The 25,897-nt window shown below is 45.8% G+C and overlaps 1 protein-coding gene across 1 annotated transcript in view; it reads right to left on the bottom strand.

The window, feature by feature from the left end:
- Positions 1-25,897, bottom strand: part of LOC149341316 (complement C3-like) — a 120,124-nt gene that overhangs the window by 39,541 nt on the left and 54,686 nt on the right. The window contains exons 16-27 of the mRNA XM_089542847.1: positions 25,327-25,453; positions 24,380-24,608; positions 22,479-22,691; positions 20,135-20,240; positions 17,752-17,853; positions 14,803-14,991; positions 13,352-13,427; positions 10,179-10,329; positions 8,226-8,285; positions 5,624-5,795; positions 4,999-5,174; positions 549-707 (exon numbers count right to left, since the gene is read on the bottom strand). Of these exons, the coding sequence (XP_089398973.1) occupies positions 549-707; positions 4,999-5,174; positions 5,624-5,795; positions 8,226-8,285; positions 10,179-10,329; positions 13,352-13,427; positions 14,803-14,991; positions 17,752-17,853; positions 20,135-20,240; positions 22,479-22,691; positions 24,380-24,608; positions 25,327-25,453 (1,760 nt within the window). The remainder of the gene's footprint in view (positions 1-548; positions 708-4,998; positions 5,175-5,623; positions 5,796-8,225; positions 8,286-10,178; positions 10,330-13,351; positions 13,428-14,802; positions 14,992-17,751; positions 17,854-20,134; positions 20,241-22,478; positions 22,692-24,379; positions 24,609-25,326; positions 25,454-25,897) is intronic.

Raw genomic sequence — 25,897 nt, 5'->3', positions numbered from 1 at the left:
CCCTGCTACCGAATCTGGCAGTCTGACTTGTTTAAAGCTTTAACGTTAACTGCCTGTCATGCAATTTGAGGAATTCATATGAACAGATCAGCGCTGCTAGTGAACACACTTTTATGACAAACAAAGTAAAAAAGACTGCCATATTTAAGTGGCTACGGAGCTGTCATACGGTGCTTTCAAGGACTAATCCGCTGGATCTCCTCCAGAAAGATTCGGTATTATGTTGCGCGTATAATGGAAGAACTTTTGATTAGAGTATCCCACACCCTACACCGGCTGCGGTTTAGAAGCGCATTTGAGACAGCTTCCCCGGACTGGCCCAAGCAGGGACAGCCTCCGTCGCATAATGCCTATTCTGTCTCGTATTATGTCCACGTTCTCACCACGCTGCTTTTTCCGATGAGCAGTCAGTACCAGAAGCAAGTTTTTCGCTCTATAGCACACACACGCACATACAGAAATACGCCTCCACGCACACCATATACAGAGATTAGTTTGGTGCGTTGCATTAGCGCAGGCGGTTCTGCGTTGGCTGAACCCGCACGTACCTCAATCCTGTGGCGCACTAGGGCGTTGTCTCGCTTGATACGCAATGTGCGGTTGAAGTTGCTCTCACTGCTTGTCGTCACTTCGAAACTCAGGTCAACGCCGGCATCTTGAGCGTAGATGGCGTACTTGGAGAGAGCTTGCACAGCCACCACTGTGTCCTGTAAAGACGTAGTATCAGAACGCTGTGCGCAAGATAGCGACAAAACCATAACGCACTTTCCATCCTCGATAGCTGGCTTTCAGTTATGTTCATTAACAATATGGGGTATCAATATGGGTTCTTTACCGTGCGCTGACATTGAATAAAAAGGAAAATAGCTGCCTGATACTGCCGCACCGAGGAAGGTGTTTGGGAGCCCGACTACTGTCGCCTGCAATGGCATTTGAGGAAAAACCGGCGAATGACGCCGCCCACCCTCCCCGAATAACAGCAGAAAGGCGGGAAAAACTAAGTCCACACACTTACTGCACATCTAACAATGTAATATGCATGGGAATGCTACAGGCCTCACGTGAATACTGTCAGTTGTACTAAGCAGCACTGCTACGATACGATAATAAAAGAACGGACGATTAAAAACGTGGGGGAAATTCACACAGAAACCTCGCTTCATATGCCTGTCTCCTTGTGTTTTTGATAAAGTGATACTATACAGTGTTTTATGCAAGTTTCGATCCAACTGCGGGTGGGATCTCACCAACAGCCGGTGCATACGCAGGACCTTCTCTTGCGGTCACCGCGCAGCTGCATCATAACGCGGTTCACACTAGTCGCTTGCGCGTATAAAGGGACTCTTTCGACGAACTGAAGTTAGCCTGTAGCGATAGAACATCTTGTGTCAATGACAGAACAAGCTACTTTCCATAAAAAAAAAAAAAAAGCTTTATATGGTGGAAGACGGCAAGAAAAGTGGTAGGGTTTGAAAGTAGTTAAATCGAGTAGACGTGCGAAAGCATGTGTTTAGCCTGGTTGGCTCATAGTTTTGCATTGCTGGGTCGTCGGCACGTCTGGCAACGATATTAGACTCAGGTTAAGCTCTGATCGAGGTTAAGCTGATCTGATCCCTTCGTGCCGCAGACGGAAGTTTATGAAGACGACGACGCACAGCGCGAGAGAGTGCTGCAGTTTAACAGAAGGCGTGATGGACTTCGGCGATAGCATACAGGCATTTGATAACGACGCTCTCCCCGCCCCCACTGTATCGTTCTGTCTACTTTGGGCTCATGGGTCATGATGCTTTAAAGCAAGTGCGTAAAATCCCAATTTCTCCTTGAACCAAAATATCTTTCTAGAAATTACACACCGAAACTCTACCTGTCAACACGTGGCTCCATAGAAAAAAAACATTTTTGTGTCTTCTGTAAACTGCCGCTTATGCAATGTGCCTGAAACAATTGAACATCGTTTTATAGACTGCAAAGACGCGATTTTGTTTTGGGATATGTTGCAGAGGATGCTACAGAAAGATTTTATCCTAAATTGCTACAGTGTGCGCTACCTTCTTGTTTCCCATCCTGAATCGAAAACCTATGATATGATTCTTCTGACTTGACTTCATAGCCTTTGTAAAAAGCGCGTGCAAGACCGAAACATTGCTCCTGTTGTTTAGCCCAGAATTCATTTTAGCCGAATGTTGCTACAGGTAACGGACATTTACAAAGAATTGGACTTTTTACCGGATAGTTGAGAGAAAAAAAACTGACGCCAACCAATATTTTAATTTTGCCCAATGTTTCGGGACCAACTCGGTCCCTTCTTCAGGGGTGACTAAAGTGTGCCAGCAGCAGCGGGGTGTTGCCTTCGCTCCCTTTGTTAGCACGTGGCGGAGTTCACTAACGTACGCAGAGGGGAGAGTTCCTGGAGTGTTCATCGCCGCCTTTGCGAGCCGGATGTGCCATAACTCCACACGTCGCCTCTTGAACAGGTCAACCAAACGGACCTCCGTCGAAGATGTTTTCGTTGAAGTTTTACCGGATTGGTTTCCTCTCCTGATGCGCTGTATATCCTCACCGCCCTTTTAGTAATGATATGTTTTCTATTTTGTTTGTGCCACGTAGCGCCTACCTAGGTGCTCTTTAAATAGTTTTTTTTGTGTACACACGCACACGTATATATGTATATATGTCCTTTCTGTACATAACCATGTAGAATAAATACCATGAAAGAAAGAAAAAATAGCATATTGCTCTCGTGTAGTGGCCAGCAAAGCTGATCTGTTCGCGCATTTGCGGGTTTGAAATCGAATCGCGGCAATAATTATTATATTTCAGCATCGGCTGTTTCCCGGGCTTCCTCTCATCCACTGCAGCTTGCGCGCCGCTGCTTCGAAGTGACACGAGCTTACCCAATTTACTCCGAGACTTTGGACAAGATTCTTGGTTCGGACCGCGTTAAGTAGTGTTTTCGCACTGAAATACACACTGGTGTCGCCATCACCACCCATTTTCGCCATAAAATTGTGGTGACGTCAAAACAATAATTGTGAATTCTGAGGCAGGCTACACTACCGTACACATCCAAACAGTGATTACGAACACCTTTTAAGCCTTGACTTCACTAGTTAGAATCGAAAGGCAAGTAATGAAAGTGCGCCGTTTTAAAATCTTATCTTCTCACCAACAAATGCATCTGATGCTGCTGTACAAGCTTTAGCATGACCGTGAAAATTCAGGCAACTACTTTTATTAGGAACAGAAATTGGATGGACTTATCTGCAGCATCTTCAAAGAAGTCTCACCAACGGCAGGCGCGTGGAAGTGTATACATAGCCTTCTGAGTGTCAAACTCTACTGTTGTATCCGAAAAGGTCTTCCACACATTGCTGTGCACAAAACAGAGGGGCGACAGACTCGCTCCCGCCAGCAAGTGTGAGGAGGCGCGCGGGGCCAGTCCATAGGTAATGTGAAGTTCACTTAAATAGTTATCAGGAATTTCGGACAACTGCTACCTAAATTCGGTGAAATCGTGTTCTTGGAATGTCTAATCATGCATATAACAGAACCCGGTTTTTCACTGGATTTAGGTTCGAGGTGATCGTTTGCACACGTCAAGGGCAGCGGGGTCTCTATGTCTCACATAACGTTTGTTTTAAAGCCATACAAATTTTAAACAATGGGCGTCAGTGGAAATTAAAATTTATACCCTTTTATGTGAAAAAATATGATTTCTGATGGTTATACAGCTTCAGTAGCTTCTTTCCAGCGGCTTCAAAGGGAATAGGCTCTAGTCTTGCCGTTATTCAACTCCGTACTTGTTCAACTCCGTAAAGAAAATTGTCCCAAACTCAGGTTTTCACAACCCGATTAGCCTATGTCATGAAACTCATGATGCAGGGCTCTAAACAAATGCATTCACACGCACGTTATACGTCGCGTCTTTGCCGAGTGATCTGCTGCACCACACAGATTAAGAGGCACTCAGAAGAACAAACCTTCGCTAATGCTGTGCACTTTTTTACAGGAAAGAAAACACAGACGTAAATTTCTTGTCGCGCACTAGGTTGTGGATAACGAAGTATTAGACCACTGTCCTGAATTTAGGCAATGGACTGAGGTGTGATGAGTTCACGGCGTCTCTGCCGGTTCAAGAATGGTTTGGTTTATTAGGGTTTAACGTCCCAAAGCACCTTATGCTATGAGGGACGCCGTAGTGAAGGGCTCCGGAAATTTAGACCACCTGGGGTTCTTTAACGTGCACTGACATCCAATAGTACACGGGCCTCTAGAATTTCGCCTCCATCGAAATTCAGCCGCCGCGGCCGGGATCGAACCTGCGTCTTTCGGGTCAGCAGCCGAGCGCCATAACCACTGAGCCACCGCGGCGGGGTGGTTCCAGCATGATCATCTCGGTGACAGTGCAAGATCCTTGTGTGCTCATGTTCCGCGAAGGGGCGAGGCTGAAATCGTGGGAGCGCGAAGGCATTAACTTCATGACAGTCGAATCTGTCGTTCTGCAGCAAAACATAGGGGTGGGTGACGAGGGGCACCAACGTTATACCGGGGCTTCCTGACCTACAAGCAGAAAGGGAAAATGAGTCGCTCGGGTATTAGAAGTGAACTAGAGGAACCTGGACGGTGGCTTGCAGAATTTCAGCTCGGTGCCAACTCCTGCCGATTTTTCAGCCGTCACGAATAGAACCCTCTTGGTTTGGTGTTCCGACGTGACAAATTGCGCCCCGCTGCTGAGTTCCTCACTTAGGGATTTTGCATTTGCTGCTCTTCTGGTGGCACCTACAAGAGCGATTCGAAGCACTGTGAAATAAACGTGTACAGTGTGAAGAAGGCCTCAGCTCTGCGTTTCAACATGCCGCTTGGCCAGCAAGCCCCTGCGGGACCAACACCACCGCCCCACCGCCATGAAGGCGAACACATAATACCTCCCCCCCCCCCCCCCCCCCATGCGGCCTAAAAACTGAAGAAACCGCGCAACACGCAACGGCCAGTGCGTACCTTTGTACTTCTCAGTGAGCCGCTGGGTTTCATAAGCAGGTTGAGCCATCGCACCAGGCCGGTGATGGTGTCCCGGCTCTCGCCAGCGTTAAGCAGAGCCATAAGTGCGTAAGACGTGGCCCTCACCGACTGGGGATCGTTGTCGGCGGGGATATACAGGCCGTCCCTATGGAGACCTAGATGGGAGTTGAAGAAGAGGGAGGAGAGTAAAAGAAAGAAGAATGGAACCAACGTTCGCATCCCCCCCCCCCCTCCCCCCTCCGCCTGACTCACAGAGAAAAACGAGCCGTATCTTCACGAGGATTATCTCGCAGGTGCAGCGACAAAGGAAGCTTACTTCTTCCATGGTTACTGAATACGCAGTTATACTGAAATCCCTCGAGGAGCATTGTGCCAAGGGTCCACTTCAAGATTCGAATGTGTAGAAAATTGCCTGCTTCAGGAAAGCACGAACGCAAAATCGCCGAACCCGTATGACGCGATACCAGGCTATCCAAAACACCCTCTACGCAGTTTAGCGCTGAAGATATCGAAATTATTTCATGTAGAGACTGTGGCTCGAAATTTTGTGATGAGTGCTGTAGGGTCGGAAACACGGAGAATCCTTACTCAGTTACCCTCTTACCGGTTCCCGGCTTCAGGTGTGCGCGTAGTTTGAGTAGAGCGTCGTCCTTGGCTCTACTGTTGCCCAGGCTCAGCGCGTACGCAGCCGCCGATAGCACTATCGGATGCAGGCCCTCCAACCGTCTTTCCATGAAGGCTGTTGCCTTGGCTAAAGACTGTTGCTGCCCGTCCAGCTGCAGACGAAATTTGTTACGAAGTCGATTGTTAGAGGAGATAGATACATCGAAGTTTTCTTCATTTCTTAAGACGCTGCGTATGCCTTTAACCCTGGATATTGTTGCGCGGAAAGCTCTCTCTTCTAGCTGTTCACTCCCAGCGTTAAAAAAAGCGTGTTTAAGCCTAGCCTGAGGCTTACCTTGGATTAAATTCAGCGAGACCAGACGCACAATCGTGCAGTCGTCTATGAGACTCCCAAAGCGGGCCAGTGTGATACGACCTGCTGGGCACTCACCTGCCAGCAAAGAGGTTGAAAACACGAGTTCTTTCTAGCTCATACTTACTGTCAGCATCCATATCGAATCAAGCACGCGAGAAGTCTTTATGCCAACCGACTGATATCACCACAGTGCTGTGACCGATTATCATCGCGGCAAGTAAGCGCCTACATCTCCGGTGAAATTCCTCGAGTGGCATACGCCGAGCGGATTGGCCAAATGTGTCAGCACCAGCGCACCGATTGGCTAACTATGGTCAGCAGACTGCGCTATGTGTGGCGATAGGCTCACAGGATTTTAGCATTCCGCTGTAGTCGAATACAATTCAAGAACGAAGCGGCAAATACCCCTCAAAGTCCGACGCCTTCCAGCCAAGGGCGTCGGCCGATTGTCATGACGTCGCGGTAAATTCCATTTCACGAAGGCCTTTGCCAGCCACCAGAGATTTCACGCCAGGAGAATGAACGCGAAGCCATGAAAACCGGTCGACACCATCGGCATGGAGAGCCCCCTTTTAAGAACCTTAGAAAAAAAAAGAAATTAGGCTGACGCATTATCTGCGCCTTAAGGGCAGCATTAACGGGTTTTCCTTAATATGAGCGGACTGTCTACGCACACAGACACAGGCACTGAGAAATATTGTTGTTGTTGTTGTGACTTGAGAGAAGGATGAAAAGGAAATTGCACGGGCCTGCCTACTGGCTCGAGCCGAAGACGACGCGCACTTTATACTACTCGCGCGCCATCTCTTGTGGCAATGGCGTACGTCAGATCGCGGGGTTTTTCCGGTGCTTGCCGCATGTCGGCATCGCTATACCACGCAATCAAAGATAAGAAACGCGAAAATGCACTCGGCTCGTCGCTAACGGCCTTTTCCATGATTATAACCTCTGTAATTTCACACATACGCACTCATTAGGATACAGTCATTAGATACCGCTTTACGCAAAAGACCTCCTGGCATGCATATAAAGCCTTGCTTGTTCCCAAGCCGTACAAGCGTTCCTACGTGCCCTGGAAGTCTTTGTTCCGTGAGCAGTGCGCTTTGGTGGGGGGGGGGGGGGGTGGGGGGGGGGGGGGGGGTACACGCTGCTCTAGAAGAGCCGCCTAGCTTGCTCTTCTATCGATATGCATGTGTGCGTGTCTCGGAATTTTGATGTTTGGGGAGGTGGGAACGGGTGGTGGTACGGCGGACTCGTATTATGCAGCCCAATTGATTAATGCGAAAGCCTTGCTAGACTATATCTGCAGGGTCGCGTACGCAAAATATGACGGCAGCAGTTGTGAACAAGGCTCCTGTACTGAAACCGCAATGCATTGTTTTACAGCAAAAAGCTGTTATGGGGAGCTCTACCGCGATAGATTTCTGCACACGTCACAAGTTGCCTTCGTCGTGCTTCAGTTGCCCATGATGTATGCATGCAGCCACGCCTCCAGCTAAGCGCAAACGGGTTCTCTTCCATAAGGTACAGTCGTAAGCAAAAGTAAAAGACCCTCTCGTTTCCATTATTTTCCATTGTTATGGACTGCACATTGGGAATGTCTTTCCAGTCTGGCGAGCAATTTTAGGCATTTTTACATTTACTTCTTCTTGATCTATACTACCAAGAGAGTCTATAGCTATACATTGACCCTAATCTGACAATGTTTACCTCTTTGTACATAACTTTCGTGTGGCTTTACAGGGTGCTTTGCATATGATGCAGGTGGCGCATTTATTCAGGAACTGAAGCTCATTAATATTGTGTTCCTTTGTGGTTTCCCCAGTCAAGTGCGGCATAGTTGAGCGTTGATGACAGTAATCACCGATAATGAACAAAGTCTTGTTCTTTGGTTTTCATTCTTCTTGCGCTGTTTACCGAATCTTCATTACGGGAGAGCAAAATTTTAGGCACGTACACAGGGACGACAGATACGTATGATTTAACAAGGAACCTCGAAGCTAGATTACCCGAGAGAGTGGCTGCTCTACACTTCCGAGTCTCTACTCAGACATATGAAGCAGCAAGCGTTTTCTAGATTACCACTGTGCTCAAGCCGATCCGAGAGGATATTATTGCCTCATTTCTTTCAGCGGCTGCCTACTCGGCGTAATTTTTGGAATTATAATTTTGGATGTGTTAGCAACAATACTGACAATATATCAAACGAATATAGACTTTTTCTCACCTCAAAGCCATCCTTGGCGCATTCATGAAGTGTGAGTGCAGTGTTCGCCGTCAGAAACACCTATGAAGATCGAAGTATGGAACCGTATTAATTCATTGCTAGCGGCGTGAAAGGCCTTATGCGCACTTTCTCCGTACCTCATAGGTTGAACTCATAGTTTGTTACTCAAAGGAGAGGTTTTGCATATTTTACAAGTTCTACCGAGCGTTCGGCGCTTCGGCCGACCTGGTCACCACATGCTGTAATGGCAGGTAGCTGATATTAACTCCTGAAAAACAGTTTACATGAGAATGATTCTCAAGAAACACCCCTTCAATGTTTCAATATTTTTTGATAACAGTTCGTAGGTCTGTGGCTTTGTCACAGCATTTACTGGAATAAATTTATTATTTGAAGGAAATCAAAACTTTAAGTAGAAACTTTTCTTTCTCAAGCGAGCACTAAAATTCTACATTCCCAGTGCGCCTTCTTGTTTACAAATCCGTTGTCTATCCAATGCTGGCTTATGCTGCAGTTATTTTGTACCTGTTTACAAAAATAACATTGAAAAAATGAAAAAAATTACTAAACTGTTCTAAAACAAAAGCAAAACAGTTTTCATTCAGTGTATGACAATTTTGGACTTATACCAACCATTGTCATGTTCATTAGATTGATTTAAAAGTGATAGCCGAGAAGTCATATTTCCAGGCTCACATTATTCTACCAGCCAATCAAAGATCACTTCGCTATTAACCTTAACGTGGTAGTACCGTAGTTACTCGGGCAAAGAACACGCTGGCATATTGAACGCACACCACTGCTTTAGCTGTCAAAAAATACATTTTCCCTCTCGCGTAATAAACGCAGCTCCATATTTTGACGCAAAGCATACTGAGGATTACAATGGATGCTGTCGGGCAGCCTTTTTAGGCGCTGTCAGGCGAGTGTGAAGCTACTACACCTTTTATTATAGATCGAGCATCGAGGAAAAACTTTCCGCGAGGAATCTGAGAAGGAGTAGAAAATATGGCTTGTCGCAAATGATATGCTTTTTTAATTGTTAATATTAAGGACTGTAACAAAATAAAGTTGCGCTTCGCGCTGAATACTGTGAGTCGTGCTAGAATGACCGTAGTTGTGCTCTCTTTGCACAGCATTGTAGGCCCCTACAGGAGTTTTACGTGCGTGTTTAAGATAAAAGTTGGTTACTGCGCTCTCAAGCACGGACGCCGAGCTGAAGCCTGTGTCTTGTTTTATTTAAATAATAAGTCGTATCTAATAAAGCATTGATTTCACCAGCCTACTTTTTGTCCCATTTTATCCTTTCATCTTTTTTCCTAAATATTCTAACCAGCCTAATGAACTCACTCCCCAAATTTTTCGATACATGTTTGAAAAAAAAAAGTGTGTTTAATATGCGAACAAATATCGGATTGTTTTCTTCAATTTACGCTACAACACATGACAGCCTTACAATTGCCCGAATCCTCTTGATCCTTTTGCAATATTTTTATCAAGGACCATCACTGACTAGAACCAGCTTGCTAACGACAAAGTTCTGCAGCGATCTCTGACATAACTTGCCGGTACTCTGAGTGTTCACTGATAACCAGTGTTCCGGTCTGTCGTCCTTTTTAACTTTGTTATTTTCTCCGTAATTATGATTATCTGCAGACAGACCCTACTCTAATGAACACAGTCACCTGAATTCATTATGTCTGTCCTAATCGCGATTACGATATTGCTCAGCGTGACAAGTCGCGTCGGTTCGCCGCAGTATTCAGAAAACAACATATAAGGAAAGAAGACAAAACTCTCCTAATTATGCCCGGAGCAAAAATTGGGAATTATCTACTTCCAACTAGAATTTATCCTATGAAATATGCCTTGCCGGCAGTTGACCTCAGCGCCTTATTGATAAGAGACAGTTGATGGCCGGCGTTAGTGATAGAAATCTTTGAATGCACAAACCCGGGGTTTTCTGGGGCGATGAGGCTCCCAGAAACTGCCATCCGGCCGCTGATGGGCCGCGATGTACTGGAGGCCGCTTTCAATGATGGATTTGTCGACGTATGTAAAGTTTCGCGTCGCACATAATGTTCGCACGACGTACGCAGTAAGCCTGCAACAAAAATCAAAATGAACCTTCCTGTCAAAACCTGGCTGCAGCCAAGGCTCCTTCAGAAGCCCAGAATTATGAATAAAACAGAGCAAGCTCAGTAAGCGCTTCTCCCAGCATTTACTTACATGCTAGCGTCTGCAAAGTTAGTGACTGTCACTACCTGAAATACCTAACACCAACAACGAAGCCGGCGCTCAAAATGTAGTTCCAAGGACTAAGTTTCGCGCATTCTAGCAACCCCTAACTGGCAATAAAAAATGACTAAAAGAAAGCCTTAAATCGTTGATGGTAATGAAAAACCCTGTTTCCTGGTTATTCTGAACATTTGTTTCATTTTACAACCTAGCACCTGCGCACATTTTCGATTGGATACCATTTTCAGTGCCTGTTGGCTGTTTACATAATGCGCTGTTCTTGGAATGCACGTAAAGATAAGAAAAAAAAAGATAGTAGATTTGCGTTGTTAGGACAAATGCGAATTAGGCTCGCTAGCAGTTGGGCTTTATCTTTGGTTCCGGTGTTGAGATCATGTTCACAGATGGCAGTTGTTCGGACAGCGATAACGGGTTCATGCCCATATATGAGGTTTTGGTCATTCTCTCCATTTCACTCTTGGGGCAGTGGTGCATCGATATAGTCAGTGAGTCAGTGAGTCAGTCAGTGAGTCAGTCAGTGAGTCAGTCAGTGAGTCAGTCAGTGAGTCAGTCAGTGAGTCAGTCAGTCATTCAGTCAGTCAGTCAGCCAGCCAGCCAGCCAGCCAGCCAGCCAGCCAGCCAGCCAGCCAGCCAGCCAGCCAGCCAGTCTGTCAGTCAGTAGTCAGTCAGTCAGTCAGTCAGTCAGTCAGTCAGTCAGTCAGTCAGTCAGTCAGTCAGTCAGTCAGTCAGTCAGTCAGTCAGTCAGTCAGTCAGCCAGCCAGTCAGTCAGTCAGTCGGTCGGTCGGTCGGTCGGTCGGTCGGTCGGTCGGTCGGTCGGTCGGTCGGTCGGTCGGTCGGTTGGTCGGTCGGTCGGTCGGTCGGTCGGTCGGTCGGTCGGTCCGTCGGTCGGTCGGTCGGTCCGTCGGTCCGTCGGTCGGTCGGTCGGTCGGTCGGTCGGTCGGTCGGTCGGTCGGTCGGTCGGTCGGTCGGTCGGTCGGTCGGTCAGTTGTGCGAAATGCTGATGCCAGTCGGAGAGTTTGGTAGCTTTGGGTGTGGGATGTCTGTAGAGTTTATGGAGCCAGATTCGCATTAGTGCCACGAGGAAGGTCCAGTGAATGCCTTTCACTAAGAATGTTGTGTTATTTCTCTCTCTCTCTGGAGCATCCAGGTGAAGTAACGTGCACGGTCGTGCGGTGAGCATGATCGCTCATCTATCGGTCGGTGTCCGGCGCAACAGAAAACTGGCGAAGGGGAGACCGCAAGAGAGAACGAGAGAAGAGAAGAGAGGGAGAGGACTGAGAGAGAGCGGTGAGGCAGAAAGGAAGAGCGCAGATGTGGCTGACTTCGGGGAATACGGCACGGCTTCGCTGCACGTGCACCATACCGCTTTCGATGCAAAAAAATGCTATACAAACAATGTGATGAACACCTGGGAGCCTATGACAGCTGCCAGCAGATTACAAGCCACAATAAACAGGAATTTTCAGGGCGATTCATCGTGGCAAACAGAGCTTGGATATTCACGAAAAGGTAACGCTTAGCAAGAAACTCTCCGTAATTACACACGAACCTCCAGAGAACACGAAAAGCATGAATCAGGAAGGGCGACGCAATCACTATAATGTTTTTTTTACATGCACCGAAGAATGGTTCCGGTGAGTTTATGTACCTTGTGTATATGTCCTTTCGTTACAGTCAGCGGCACTTGCCCTTGAAGGTGTCTGCTTATTTTGTGAACTGTAATTGCAGAAACGGTAAATTCAAATCCGTTCATGGAGCTACAGGCATATTCATCGACATAAAACCATGTTGTGGGGTTTATCGGTGACCTTCTACAAGATTCTTCGCATGACTGATGCAGATGACTACATATCAGTAACGAGAAAGGAAACATAGCAAAACACCAGTAAGTGTTGATAATTGAATTACCATAATTTCTGGTGTACAGTAGACGGGCTGTACAGATTAAAGTTTCCAAATTTTACAACTAGCAGTCTACCTACACGCGCGGACCAAACGGCAGTTTTGATTTTGAAATCGCCTATTATGCGTGTCATCAATAGAGCAATTCTAACCGTGAAAAGGTTTTTTTATGTTTCGTAGCTCTGTTTACGTTTCTTGCCGCTGCGTAGTTTAGTACTCTTACGCATGGTGGCACTAACCGCTATCTCCCTTAAAAAACTGTCGAGCGTTTTCTTTATACAACATGATTAGAAATAATGCACAATTCCTGATTAATGGCGCCTCACTTTACACAAGCCGTGCGCATAGCTCTGCTGGTACCACGACCGGCTAGTGCAGTCAGCTGCTGTGCGCTTCGCCATGTGAGGAGGAATGTTGGTAAGTCGGTGCTAGAGATGTTCTCTCCAGCACTGGCAGGCTGTTCTGCTTAAACACTAAAGTTCAGCGTAGGCACAAATTCGCGAACTGTAAGTCTAATCCCTGCTAACTATGTACTATGTGCGCACAATCTAGTAAAACAATGCTTATCAACGATAATTGACCACTGCAGATTATATACCTATTGGCAACCATAGTCCAGAAATTACGGCAGCAAAAGGGATTCAGGGTTCGAAAGCAGTCACAAATACTTAGTTCCTAGTAACTTTTGAAGGAGTGAAGTGCGGTCGGCACACCGGAAACACCGCATTTGCCTGTTTAAGCGATCACTTACAGAATAGCTGAACAAAACTCAGCGACTCGGACCCGCTTTCCCCCCCCATTATTTCTGGCTCCTCCAATTATCTGCACATGTCGCCGAAAATGCCCTGCGTCTCAATCCTTAAAAGATAAGTGATTGCACTACGACATAATGATCTACACAAAATGTTCAGAATGTTCCACACTCCCCATTTGTAGAAGTGTAGAACACAGTATAGTGCACTCACCATACGTAGGGTGGGTCGTTCTTAAATACCGAGAATGATCCGTCGGCATTCCGGAAGTTGAGGACGTGCTCGTAACCTGGTGGAGAATCAGCGACTTACCATTACTGCGACGACAGGGCTACATTACGAGGTTCTTCCCGGTTTTGTACACAAAAGGCGCGTTACACAACTGTCACCAACAAAGAAAAGAGTAAGGAAAGAAAACTCGCGGTTGTTTCCACAGGAAGAGGAAACCTGACAGCTACAACGGCAGAATGTGAGATGCAAAACGGCTATATCTGTGCTTGTCTGGTCTTCTTCATACTGTGTATAGCTGGAGGCAAAAGGAAAAGGGCGTGGCTCTGCTGAACTCATAACACTCCAAGCGCGATACTACAGCTGCAATGCTACATCCTATCCAACTGAACACTGCCGAAGCGCTTGTGGCTGCGCGACGCTTGCTGCACTGCTCCATTTTATGCCCATTTGTCGCTCACTACCAGAGTGCCACAGAAAAGATGCATTTTATTGTGACGAAGCGGCAGCCGGTCAACGAGACACGCGGGCGGCTGTGGAGGTTTATGATTCGCGTGGAACTCTCAGCACAAAGTAAAGATATCTCTTTTTAGCTTTCTCTCCATCGGAACACGTTGTATTTACAGCGCTAACTGTTAATAGGAGGCTCTCCCACCATCTCGTCAAGCGCCGTCCCCATCACCCCTCCGTAAACGCGGTACAAAGGCTTAGGTTTTGTGGCAGACACGAGCACCGCTGGAAGAAGATGACAGCGTAAGCGATGTCGTAGGTTCAAACTGATGTATTCTTTATTAAATTAAAATAAACATTTTTAATAAACATTAAAATAAACAATTAAAGCACCATTTCATCTACTTTTCTGGCGGCCAGAGTATACAACAGGCACCAAGGATTTTCAGGGCTTCATCTTGTGTCTAAGTTTCAGTTTGTAACAGCCGTAAATCAGCTTTGCAAGAAAAAGAAATTGTGACCGAAAGTTAGTTATTCCTTTTCCAGGTGGGACTCGGCGTTCGCAGTAGCCAGAATTTAATTGAACACGTGTTTGGACGTGGTCTATATGCTTACTGGCACCAAAGTACTGAGGTAATGATGTTGGTCATGCTCGAAATGTGGTCACGCCCTTAACTTCTGTGGGTGCGAGGTTCTCAACAAACGTGCACTGCGACTGCGCTTTTAGGTCCCATACACTGAACTGAACGTGACACCTGTAGAACCATGGGCTGCTGACCTTTTGCGACATTCAATATTTCACTCACTTTTATTCAGTAGTTCACTCTAACATCTCTGCGTATATAGAGGGTGCTGCCTCACGCCACAGGTTGCCGCCAAACATAAATCTCTTGGGTCAACGGTACAGGCTTGAAATAGCCACAATGCATGGGGAAAAAACGAAACAACCAAAGCACTTCGGCTGCGATCGAATGCCAGGTGCCTACCCCTCTTCATGTAGCCCAGCGCCGTTTCTTCGTCCTGGGGCGAGATCCGTCCAGTTGTCTTAAGGTACTCGTATGCGTGCAGCGTGAGCGCCAGTTTAGTCGTGGTCTGTTCGCCACAGCCCGTGGGTAGCACCAGAAGGCTGTTCGGGTCCTTGACAGACGTTTCTAATGCAGGTCCCATGTCGTTGCCTGCAGTTCAGGGTGGCAGTGGACACGAAGCGAGACCGAGTGAAAGAATTTAGCACATAATCCCTGTCCTCCATCGTTTCAACACAATTATGATACTCGTTCACAACAATACTGACGCACAAGTTGTGGGACTGCTTCCACTGCGCGTTCTAAAGAAAAAACGACGGCCACTAAAATCATGTTTGCAATATGATTTCGCGCTTAAAACAGCCAATAGGTAAATTTCATCGGCGCAGCAACAGACAGCGAACAAAGGGTAAACACGCAAAGGTCAACCTCAAACTACATCAGTGCCGCCATTCCGAATTCATTTCGAATAGTGTTTCACTCCTTCCCTCTACGGACAGAGCGAGACAGTGTCCGATATTTAAGAGAGAAACACTGCGAAGCACTGGTATGCTGCTCTAAACAAAAAGGATCAGGCCAATCGAAATTCGATTACTGTGAAATGAACGGCGGCGCAACAAGAAGAACACAACAAGAGAGGGGACACCACATGCGCACACTACCAACTGTTTTATTGCATGGAAAGGAGGCATATTTATACAGCTCAGGCATGACACTAATCGCATTATCGCTCAGAACCCAACACGTGGAAAAGGAACAGCAACATCAGGATAAAAGAAAAAAGAAAAAACCCTTAACCTCTGCAGAAAAAACTAAAAGATTTTGATAACAGAACTTTGAGCAGGCCATCTCGTAGCAAAAGCAGAGTCAAACAATCGTAGCAAAGGCAGAGTCAAACAAGAGAAGCAAAAGCAGTAAAAAAAAATTAAAATATACAATCGTAGCAAAGGCAGAGTCAAATGTATTAAGCAAAAGCAGTCAGAACCCGAGAAACAACAAAACGGAAAGCAAAAAACAGTAACAAAGTTAACAACCCGCCTAAAACAAACAACAGACGGCCGCTAGAAATGCAGGGCTGAAAAGATGCACAGCACATGGCGTTACAAAAAACTGTCAAGAAAGGACACTTCATTTCTACGGAGGGATACTGAGGAGTCGCTAACACAAGTGCTTCCCTTCTTATTGATCATAAAGGCCTCAAGAATTTCGCGTGCCACCTGATCGCGACTCCTGCCGAGAATCCTTATTCCGTTAAGCACTGGCTCACACTTGCAATCTTTACAATGTAGGGGCAAATTCGACCCGCCTCCGTTTTCTAACGACTTTTCGTGTTCCCGTGTTCTGTCGTTAATGCAGCGACCTGTCTGGCCTATATAGACCCCCCCGCACGTCAGTGGGATTTCGTACACCACTCCGACGGCACAAGAAACGAAATGCTTGCCGTGCCTCTTTCCGCACATGGCTTTCTTCTCTTCGCTGATCCGCGAGCATAACCCGCTCAGCTTTCTTGGTTTTTTTTTTTTTGACTGCTTTTGCTTCTCTTGTTTGACTCTGCCTTTGCTACGATTGTTTGACTCTGCTTTTGCTACGAGATGGCCTGCTCAAAGTTCTGTTATCAAAATCTTTTAGTTTTTTCTGCAGAGGTTAAGGGTTTTTTTTTTTTTTTTTCTTTTATCCTGATGTTGCTGTTCCTTTTCCACGTGTTGGGTTCTGAGTGATAATGCGATTAGTGTCATTCCTGAGCTGTATAAATATGCCTCCTTTCCATGCAATAAAACAGTTGGTAGTGTGCGCATGTGGTGTCCCCTCTCTTGTTGTGTTCTTCTTGTTGCGCCGCCGTTCATTTCATCATGCACCAACTCGCCCCTCAGGCCATTCTTCGATTACTGTGCTGTTAAACCGTCTGCTTCCTCTCTGCATCTGTTTGGGGCCGCCGTCAAAGCCGGCTGCATTCATTTTCGATAGCTTTTCCGGACACAGCACAAGTGATAATTATCGACGTTCAGTACAGCAAATCCTTCATTTTCTTTTTTTACGTGCGATGTATCAGTTATGAGACTAAGCCAATGCCACTCACCCGCCATGTCAATCAGGATCGCATAACTGTTTGTTTTCTAGACTAACAACGGTGAACTTCGCTGAGATTTTATATATTTAGCCTCCCCCCCTCTCAAATATCCTTACCCTTGTCCATTATCGCCCATTATCCTTACCCTTGGCACTCCTCTGGCTTGCTGTCACACCAGCCGGCCTTGGTGACTCTAGTATAAAACCTGCTGGACTCGCCGCATTAATGTTTGCTTTCTCCTTTCTCTTCCATTTCATGAAATTCAGTGTTGAAAGCGGCGGTGGTACTCTGCTCCGAACTCAAGGTAAGACGATTGCTACTTTAGTCGGCACAGCGTTTTAGCCAGGATATAATTTGGAATGTTTGTTTCCCGGCCTTGAACTGGGTTACATGAAACGAACTACTTCTCACAAATACGGAAACTCAGAGAACTCTTTCTCAATCCAGATTTCGAACGCACTGGCCCACTCCGACCGGATGCCGGTGTAAGCTGGAACAGACAAGCAGGTCTGCCCCTGTTCGTTCACTGACCCACTCGTCGAAGGGAGAATTTGGTAGGCGTACACGGGTTCAGGGGTGCTGACCGCTGCTGTTGACAACACTACGGACTGCTGCGTACAAGTCGACAACAATAAACGAAGCACGCAGTGGTGTTCTAATTGACCTTGCGCGGTGCGCAGCTATAACTGACACTGACTGTAGGGAATATGCAGGACATTGACGATGAAGCATTTACACATCATCGCATGTCAGACAGAACAACCTTAGGATGCTCCGTCTATTTTGGCTGCACATGCGGCGTCATGGCGAGTAGGAGCTGGGTTGAAAAACAAGCGACTCCTTACCGACGATGTCAATCTCGTAACGTTCCGAGCCTGGTATGGCGTATTCAGCTGATCGGCGGGGTCGGAAAATGTGAATCACCTGCGTGCCTCCTGCCACGGTCTCTGTAAGTAGCGTGTTGGGGATGACACACCACTGTGTCATTACTCAGGGCCGAACATAATGACTACGAAAGACCAGTACGTTTCAGCAGCGCGAAACATGCAGCTAATTCGCTCGAAGTGAATATATGCTTGTGAGAGCATGAGATGAGCACGAAGAGGTAATCAGGTGCTTCTTGCAACACGATTAATTTCTCCTGGACACGCTGAGCAAGAACCAAAACAGGCAACCTTCAGTAGCGATTTGTTACGGGAAAGCAAATTATTATATGAGTGTGACCTGCAGGCTGGAAATGCGATTTTTTCAGCACGTTTGGTTTCTCATAACGGGGTATGAACACCAAATTTTGCGAGTCCCTGTGCCTGACCTCGTGTCAAGCATCGCCGGCGCACTATACACAGCAACCCCCCCAAAGCTTTAACCGCGCGACCCTATGACTAGACAATGCAATAGGCTACTCCGACGCCCTCAGTAAGAGACTACAACTTACCCGTAGACCTGATAAGACAGCAGCGGCATACAGGCAACAGATATCTTACTCCCCTACCAAGACTTACTAAACACTCCGACTGGAACCTGAATCTAGCACCGCACCAGCTGGAGCTTAAATTAGCATTAAAATGCGGGAAAACGTGCGCTGAATTTTTAGCTGCATGTTTTATTCTCTGCAATGGTAAGAATTAGCGCACACGGAGCACCTAGTGGGATCCTCCTACGCCCTGTAAGTAATATAAAATTTTCTGTCTTGTTGTTTCGGTATCAACTGCTGAACGGCGGCTATGTAGTCAAAGCTTAGTCTAGGTCACATGAAGAATTAAAGACAAAAACTACAGTATAATCGCTGCCGCGTCCTTTTGAGTCACCGAGATTGTGCGGAAGTGATTTTAGCCCGGAGTCAGCGGACTACATTAAATTGCAAGAAAAGTATTTCGCAACATCAGATGTTGACCCGGACTGACACTGACACGCGTTACACCTGTGACACAGGGAGGAGAAATTATAAGACACTGCTTAAATCTCTGTTTGAAAGCGGGGCGATAAGCAGGACACATGTGAGTATCGAAAAAATTCTAATATATCTGATATATATGCAACAAGCACAAATGTTCCAGACGCTGTTGTTCACGCGTGGTAGACGACTTTTGTTTAGCTCTCTGAAAACAGTACTCAGTACTCTGAAAACAGTACTCAAAACAGGAATCAAATTAAAATCAACCGATGCCTGCAATGTTTACATGACTGGTGCGTAAAATAGGGAATGGAAATTAATTACTCTAAGTCGACGTTTGCTCAGATCACAAGAAAGAAAACCAAGCTTTCCTTTGATTACAAAATTGGTGAAAACTCCTTGTCCAATGTACGTAGCTTTAAGTATTTAGGAGTAATTATTCAGGACGATCTGTGCTGGCGCATCCATGTGGAGGAGGTCTGCTCTAAAGCCTATCGAAAACTATTTTATTTGAGAAAAAAATTACAGCATGCACCAAAAAATTTGAAGTGGACTGCATACCAGACAAATGGTTTTGGAGTATGCCTCCTCTGCTTGCAGCCCCCACCAAGTGTACTTGCGAGATAAGCTCGAAAAAATTCAGAGAACCGCAGTGCGTTTTGTATGTTCGCGTTATCGGAAGACCGATTCTGTAAGAGACATGCTTAAATCTTGCGACCTGGAACTGCTCGAAACACGACGAAAAAAACAACGGTTGAAACTATTTTTCCAAATCACCAGGAATCAACTAAAAATAAACAAAGAAACATATATTCACCCCCTCTAAAACAAAGTGCGCGTTTAAACCACAGTGCCGCAATACGGCCGTACAGAGCCTACCTATGCGCTTTTCAAAACTCTTTTTCCCCCTCATGTATTAACATGTGGAATGGTCTTGCGGAATTCATTGTCACCGCTCAAAATGTCAAAGAGTTTGAGAACCTTTTGGAATTATATTACAGGCAACAGGGGAATTGACAACTGATCATGCTGCTGTTATGATTTCCCTCATCCTTGTTTGTTAAGTTGTTAAGTATTCGTGTTTTGATTATGTTTTTTGTGTCTTGTCGGTGCCTGATGTCTTTGTTCCTCGATAATTAAAATAAAAACCTCACCTGTTATGGCCCTCAAGTGAGGGCAACAGTATAAATAAATAAATAAATAAATAAATAAATAAATAAATAAATTAAATAAATTAAATAAATAAATAAATAAATAAATAAATAAATAAATAAATAAATAAATAAATAAATAAATAAATAAATAAATAAATTATAGGCTTTTCTGTCGCTTACCGTTGTAGGAGGGCGGGTTGGCCTCGGCATCACGCTCCTGGCGTACTGTCTTGTTTTTAGGGTCAATGAAGACGTTGAAGCTTTCTTCCTTACGCACACCTGGAGGCTGAAATTCAAAGGGGCCGCATTTTTCTGATGTCAGGGTGCTTGTGCATAGAAGTGGCACTTATTATTGCGTGTTACTCAACAAAGTAATCATGAATGATGCCATGGCGTGAACTCGCCCTTCAGCGTCATCACCGCTTGGTTTGCCCTTTCACCGAGCAGTTTAGGTATAAACAATCGCCTTTCACATGCAGATGCGAAATATGTAATTGTTACAGCATTGCTGTCTTCGCCGTGATGTATTAAAAGCGAGAACCACGCTGATCTTACTATTTTTTACATGAAGGCGATGCCTAGGTTTGCTAGCATCTTATGCATGGAACGGTTTGCTCCGAGTTTCGCATTTACAAACTTTACCTGAGCTCTGCGCCAGAATTTGAGTGGAAGCGTTTCGCTTTCAACTTCGTCGCACTTACTCGCTTCACGCTCAAGCGGGTAAAGTACGTCTGCGTGCCGAACACTTGGTGCCGTCTCCTCGGTGCAAGTTATCAAAGTTTCCAAAGCACTTCGTTCGTCTGACTACACTCTTCATCTGGGATGCATATACTTTACATTCTTTACAGCGCAGCAAGATGACAGAAAAACGGAACAGGCCTAGGACTACTTACGACTACCTTTGTTGGCGAGAAACGTAGAAAATATAGCCCGTTTTCTGCATAGATGGTCACACGCGGGCAACTTGTTGAAGCGGAAATTATGAGGGTTGGTTCGGTTTCCCGCTTTTCGGGCTATGCTCCGGGTTCAGTTGCGGAGCTAAATTCAGTTTCCGCTCGAACCGAGTCAAAACGGTTCAAACGTGTTCTGGATGAGAAGAATTTTTAAATGTCGATGATCTTTCTAGTCGACCCTGTTGATGCTGTTTACTTTTAACTTGACAGAGCTAAGGGGCTCGTGTCGCAGAAAAGCGGTGTCGGCGTCGTTGACCGTCAGCGAAGAATCCACGTAAAATCCCCAGAGAAGACACCTGGGAGGCAGGTGGGCCACCTAGGTCAGGTGACATTGTAGGGTCATCGCAACCTGCCCACCGGATTGTGAGAAGACTGCCAACCATGGCAAGTGGCAGCTAAGTGAATGATTGGTCGCTCGGGAAGAGCAACCTGGGTAGCACAAGGCCCACCGGTAGCAGCACATACCATCGCAGGGTAATGGCTTATCGCATCCGCTGCACCACTGCGCCAGATGTAATACATGGGCTCCCAGGGATCTAGTTTCTTTTTTTTTTTCTAAAGTGCCGCAGGAAAGAAAGTGCCCGAAAAAGGGATTTTTGTTTTGATTAAGAGAATTTTCGATTGCGGCATGGAACAGGACTGTAGTCGAACAGTGTGTGCGTGCCGGCGTGTGCGTGTGCGTGTGGTTTTAGGCGTGGTTTCTTTTTTCTCCTCTCATATACCGTATTGTGCGTTTTTATCGTAAAGACTTTCAAAATTTTTCTTACCTCAACCGCTGGCTCCTTTGCGGTGAAACTGCACACACAGCTTGCGTATTATGGTAACTTTTGTATCGTAGCAAGTTTTACAACGGTACTTACTTAGTTGAGCCGTGCATGATGCAAAAGCGCAATCGTGTGCGTCGAGATCGGCGTACCGAAACCCAAAACACCGAGTTTTTGCTGAAGGGCGGCTGTAGCGCCATCTGTCTTCCACAACGAAATTAAACAAGGAGAACACAGCTCAGGACTTCGCGACGTCGACCTCCGACGCTCACGAAAGCAGACGATAGAAGCTGAATTGAATAAAATCATTGGACGAAAAAAAGACGTCAAACAATATTCCTTTAATGGCAAAGCCTCGTTAAAATAGTTGATTCTGGCATTTTTTCCGCTCAGTTGGCCGAAAATGTTCGAAGCGCTTCAGTTGAAGCAGACGAAAAGGCCCCCGCGCTCCTTGCAACGCTCGCCTTGTGACGCTTTTCACTGCAGACGACAGATGGCGCTACTGCCGCCCTTCAGCAAAAACTCGGTGTTTTGGGCTTCGGTACGCCGATCTCGACGCACACGATTGCGCTTTTGCATCATGCACGGCTCAACTAAGTAAGTACCGTTGTAAAACTTGCTACGATACAAAAGTTACCATAATACGCAAGCTCTGTGTGCAGTTTCAACGCGAACGAGCCAGCGGTTGAAGTAAGAAAAGTTTTGAAAGTCTTTACAATAAAAACGCACAATACGGTACATGAGGCAGACCTGCGGCGGTGAGAACAGTGTAACGACTTACGAGTTGGGGATTGAGTGATGGCTTACCTCCACCCTGAGTTTCGCTATGACGGCGTCTCTCAGTCCTTGTTTTGATGAGACGGCCACGTGGATGGGCAGCTCTCCGGCGGCCAAAGGCACCACGGGGAACAGGAATGTGCTGCCCTCTCCAGGTGGTAAGCGGACCTTTCTCACAGCCGACGGTTTTCCCTCCTTTGCCCCCGAGCACACATTTTTCGTGCCCATCAAAGCCACTCCCACCTGCAGTGGACAAACAGGGCACAATAAGGACACGCTGAACGTGGCGTCCTCTGTGGGCTGATTAACGCGGTCAATCACAATGGTACACCCAGTTTCTTGCAAGACATTTACTAAGGTAACGGCAAGTGGTAATGTAACAAGAGAAGCGTAGTACTTTAATGAACCAAGGGAACGGGCTAGTTTTTAGAATAGATACATAGCAATAGATCGTGCTCATGCCATCATACTGGCAATAGAGAAATATGCAAAATATAAAGAACGCCTATATACAGACTACAAAAAGCCTTCGATTCAACATAAACTTCAGCAGTCATGCTGCAATTGTGTAATTAGGGTGTGGAGAAGGCTTACTGTAAATACACTAGAGAATATTTGCACCGAATGCCATAGCCACAATTGCCCTCCACTGGAGAAGCGATAAAACACCAATATGAAAGGTAGACACGCCAGAGAACTCAATTTCTCCACTGTTTTCCAGTGCATGTTTACAAAAGGTGCTCAGAGTATTCGATCGGCAACAGTTAGGTACAAAAGAGTAAACGGGGAGCACCTTTGAAACCCCTGATTTGCTTACATTGGGATCCTAAGCAATTCAGATCAGCGCATGACTGAAAACATTAACTTAGAAAATAGAACGGTAGACTCAAGTTTTAAGAAAATATTAGAATGTTTAAAGAAAAATGCGAGAAAGTTTAGAAAATATTTATGTACCAGAAGAAATGACTCCTTAATTAACCTGAATTAAAATGACATCTTAATTACTGAAGCTTTGGATCGTATTCTGCACGCGTGGAAAGTTTTGGAGAATTTCTACTGCATTAGCTATTAATGGATCTTACCTCAAATTTGCGACGTAGGTCGCCGAAGAAAAAAAAAGGTAAACATCAGATCGAAAGAATTTTTGCAGTAGCTCAGTCGCCTCCTCACGGATCTGCATATCTTTTCTCATAATTTATTCCAACCTTCCCGGTATATGTGATTTCGAATTTTTCTTCTGCTACTTCTACTACACAAAACAATGAACTGCTAAAAATGGATATATAAGAAAATTGGCGTTCTTCTAGCAATTTTATTTATGATCTCAATGGCTTTCATCATAGATATTTTTCGTTTGCCTGCATTAGAGGACACCAGGTCCGAAAGGTTTATTAGAGGGCGCCGAGCGTCGTTTTGGCCTTATTCGTTTGGTTTATTTTCCTTGTACATATCATCATTGCTTTCATGTGTCTCAAGCATGCTTTGTATTGCGAGTGGCCAACACAACTCTTTTTTTTGGGCCCCGCAAAATTAACTAGAATTTTCTGCCCAAACCTCCCGGATTCAGTGTAGATGCAAATGCAAATTTGTTTCTTGAGCGAGACGCAAGCATTATCGCTCGTACAGCCTAGCACGATTTTAAGGTCAACTCGTTCGTTACCTAGTTATTTTTAGTTATTTTTAGTTAGTTAAAAGCCTAGTTATTTTTTTCTGCCGTGCCGGTCACTTAGTCAGCAATATGAATTGGAATGCAGCAATAAGAATAAGGAGTCTTTCAGCTAGCTAAACTCATGTATTCCGATCATCAGCTTTTTTTTTCGAAATAAACTGAATTAGAGTAGTTTAATACGAGTTGGTGAAGAATTAAATCACCACCAAATCGCGCCAGACTGTACCTGTATGCAGGTGGAAAGAGCATCGGGAGTGCCTACCTCGTGGGCTGTTTTATCGTAGTTGTACACTGTCGCCGCTATCTCAATCTGTTCGTTTTGTATGACAGAGTAAGGGAGGTTGACTTCGACGAAAAGTGTCTTGAAGACCTTTATCTTGAGTGGGTTGTGGACGCAAATTCCGCCGGAGGGCGCCACGCTGACGGCGTTCAGTTCCCAGGTGGTGATCGATTCTGGCAGGGACACCCTGTAGTGCTTCTCCCCGTTTTCCCTGCGGTTTACAGGTCACTGTTTTAATACGAGAAACGACGCAGATAGGTGCCTCATCGTGCTAGATCCATAAGCACAGCAATGACTTGAGCAATCAATACGACCTAGCACTTCCAGGGGATCCTTGTAATCTAATGGCCTTCAACTTTCACAATAGGCCTAAAACTTTTCCCAAAGTTACATGCTCTGGACAAAAAGCTACGAGCGAAAAGCAATAAAAAATAGACGAAATCTTCCTGCTGATCAGCATATATACACCCCGTTCTCCAGTAAAACTCATTGTCTCCTGGTTCTTGCATTCCAAAAAAGTCATAAAATTCTAGTTAAACCAGATTTTCACCCCAAAACGACCTTTAGGAATAGTATTTTGTAACTTCAAAAAAAGGAGAAACATTTATTAGACCAACGAGATTATTGACCGCGTTCGAGCGCTCGAGTGGGTTTTATTGAATCGTTGGTGATCTGGTTCTCGTCATACTATTGGCGGTAACTTGACGTGAGGATATTTTTCCAGATGTGCTCAAACAGTATTCGTTAAGACCTGGGGCCTAGACTACGGGTTGTCAGAGTACCTGGGGCCTAGAATACGGGTTGTCAGAGTTAGCATGTCAGCCCTGGACTCTCGAAAGGGTGTGTGCCAAGCAAGTAATATTTGGCAAATCAGCCGTTGTCAAGAGGAGGAACCAGCCTACTAGAGTCGTGGCTGGGTTGTGACTCACTCAATGCTAAAATCGTCAAACACCCATCTGTCCCTGAAGTCCTGCCGTGCTCTGCCAGTGAAGTCGAAGGCTTTGCCACCAATCGCGTCTGAAGCCACATTGCTAGACCTCCCAACGGCCACATGATCTGAAAGAAAAACGCGCCACATTCTCAATACACGGGCAACTTTGCATTTCAGTTGCCACCGCTGCAACACAGATCGAACGTGCAGCCTCGAGTTGGGCACCAAAAAATCATAATCATAACCTGAAAGTCGCACAAACGATTCGTATTTATCCAAACTATCCAAAAGTTGAAGAAAGAGAAAGATACGCCGCAACCTAAAGGAAGTGCGCACCGTGCAAAGCAGAGAAGCTAATCCCACGCAATAACAAGTCAAAGAACCTGTGGTTCATCGAAGGCTTAGAATGCGCAGAGCTGATGATTGACAGATTAAGAAAGGCTGCAGAAACTACGTGTATGCATACTGTAATCAACCCAGTCAGCCGCTCTGTTCCAATCGGCACAGCGAACAGGGGTTATATCGCCCTTGTTCCGCCGAACATTCTCAGAGGTTTCTCGCCCATAACC

Source organism: Amblyomma mixtum, chromosome 5 (assembly GCF_055824585.1).
Source record: "Amblyomma mixtum isolate Tamu chromosome 5, ASM5582458v1, whole genome shotgun sequence".
Lineage (NCBI taxonomy): Eukaryota > Metazoa > Arthropoda > Arachnida > Ixodida > Ixodidae > Amblyomma > Amblyomma mixtum.
Note: the sequence above shows the minus strand (reverse complement) of the source record. Positions and strands in the feature narration are given on the sequence as shown.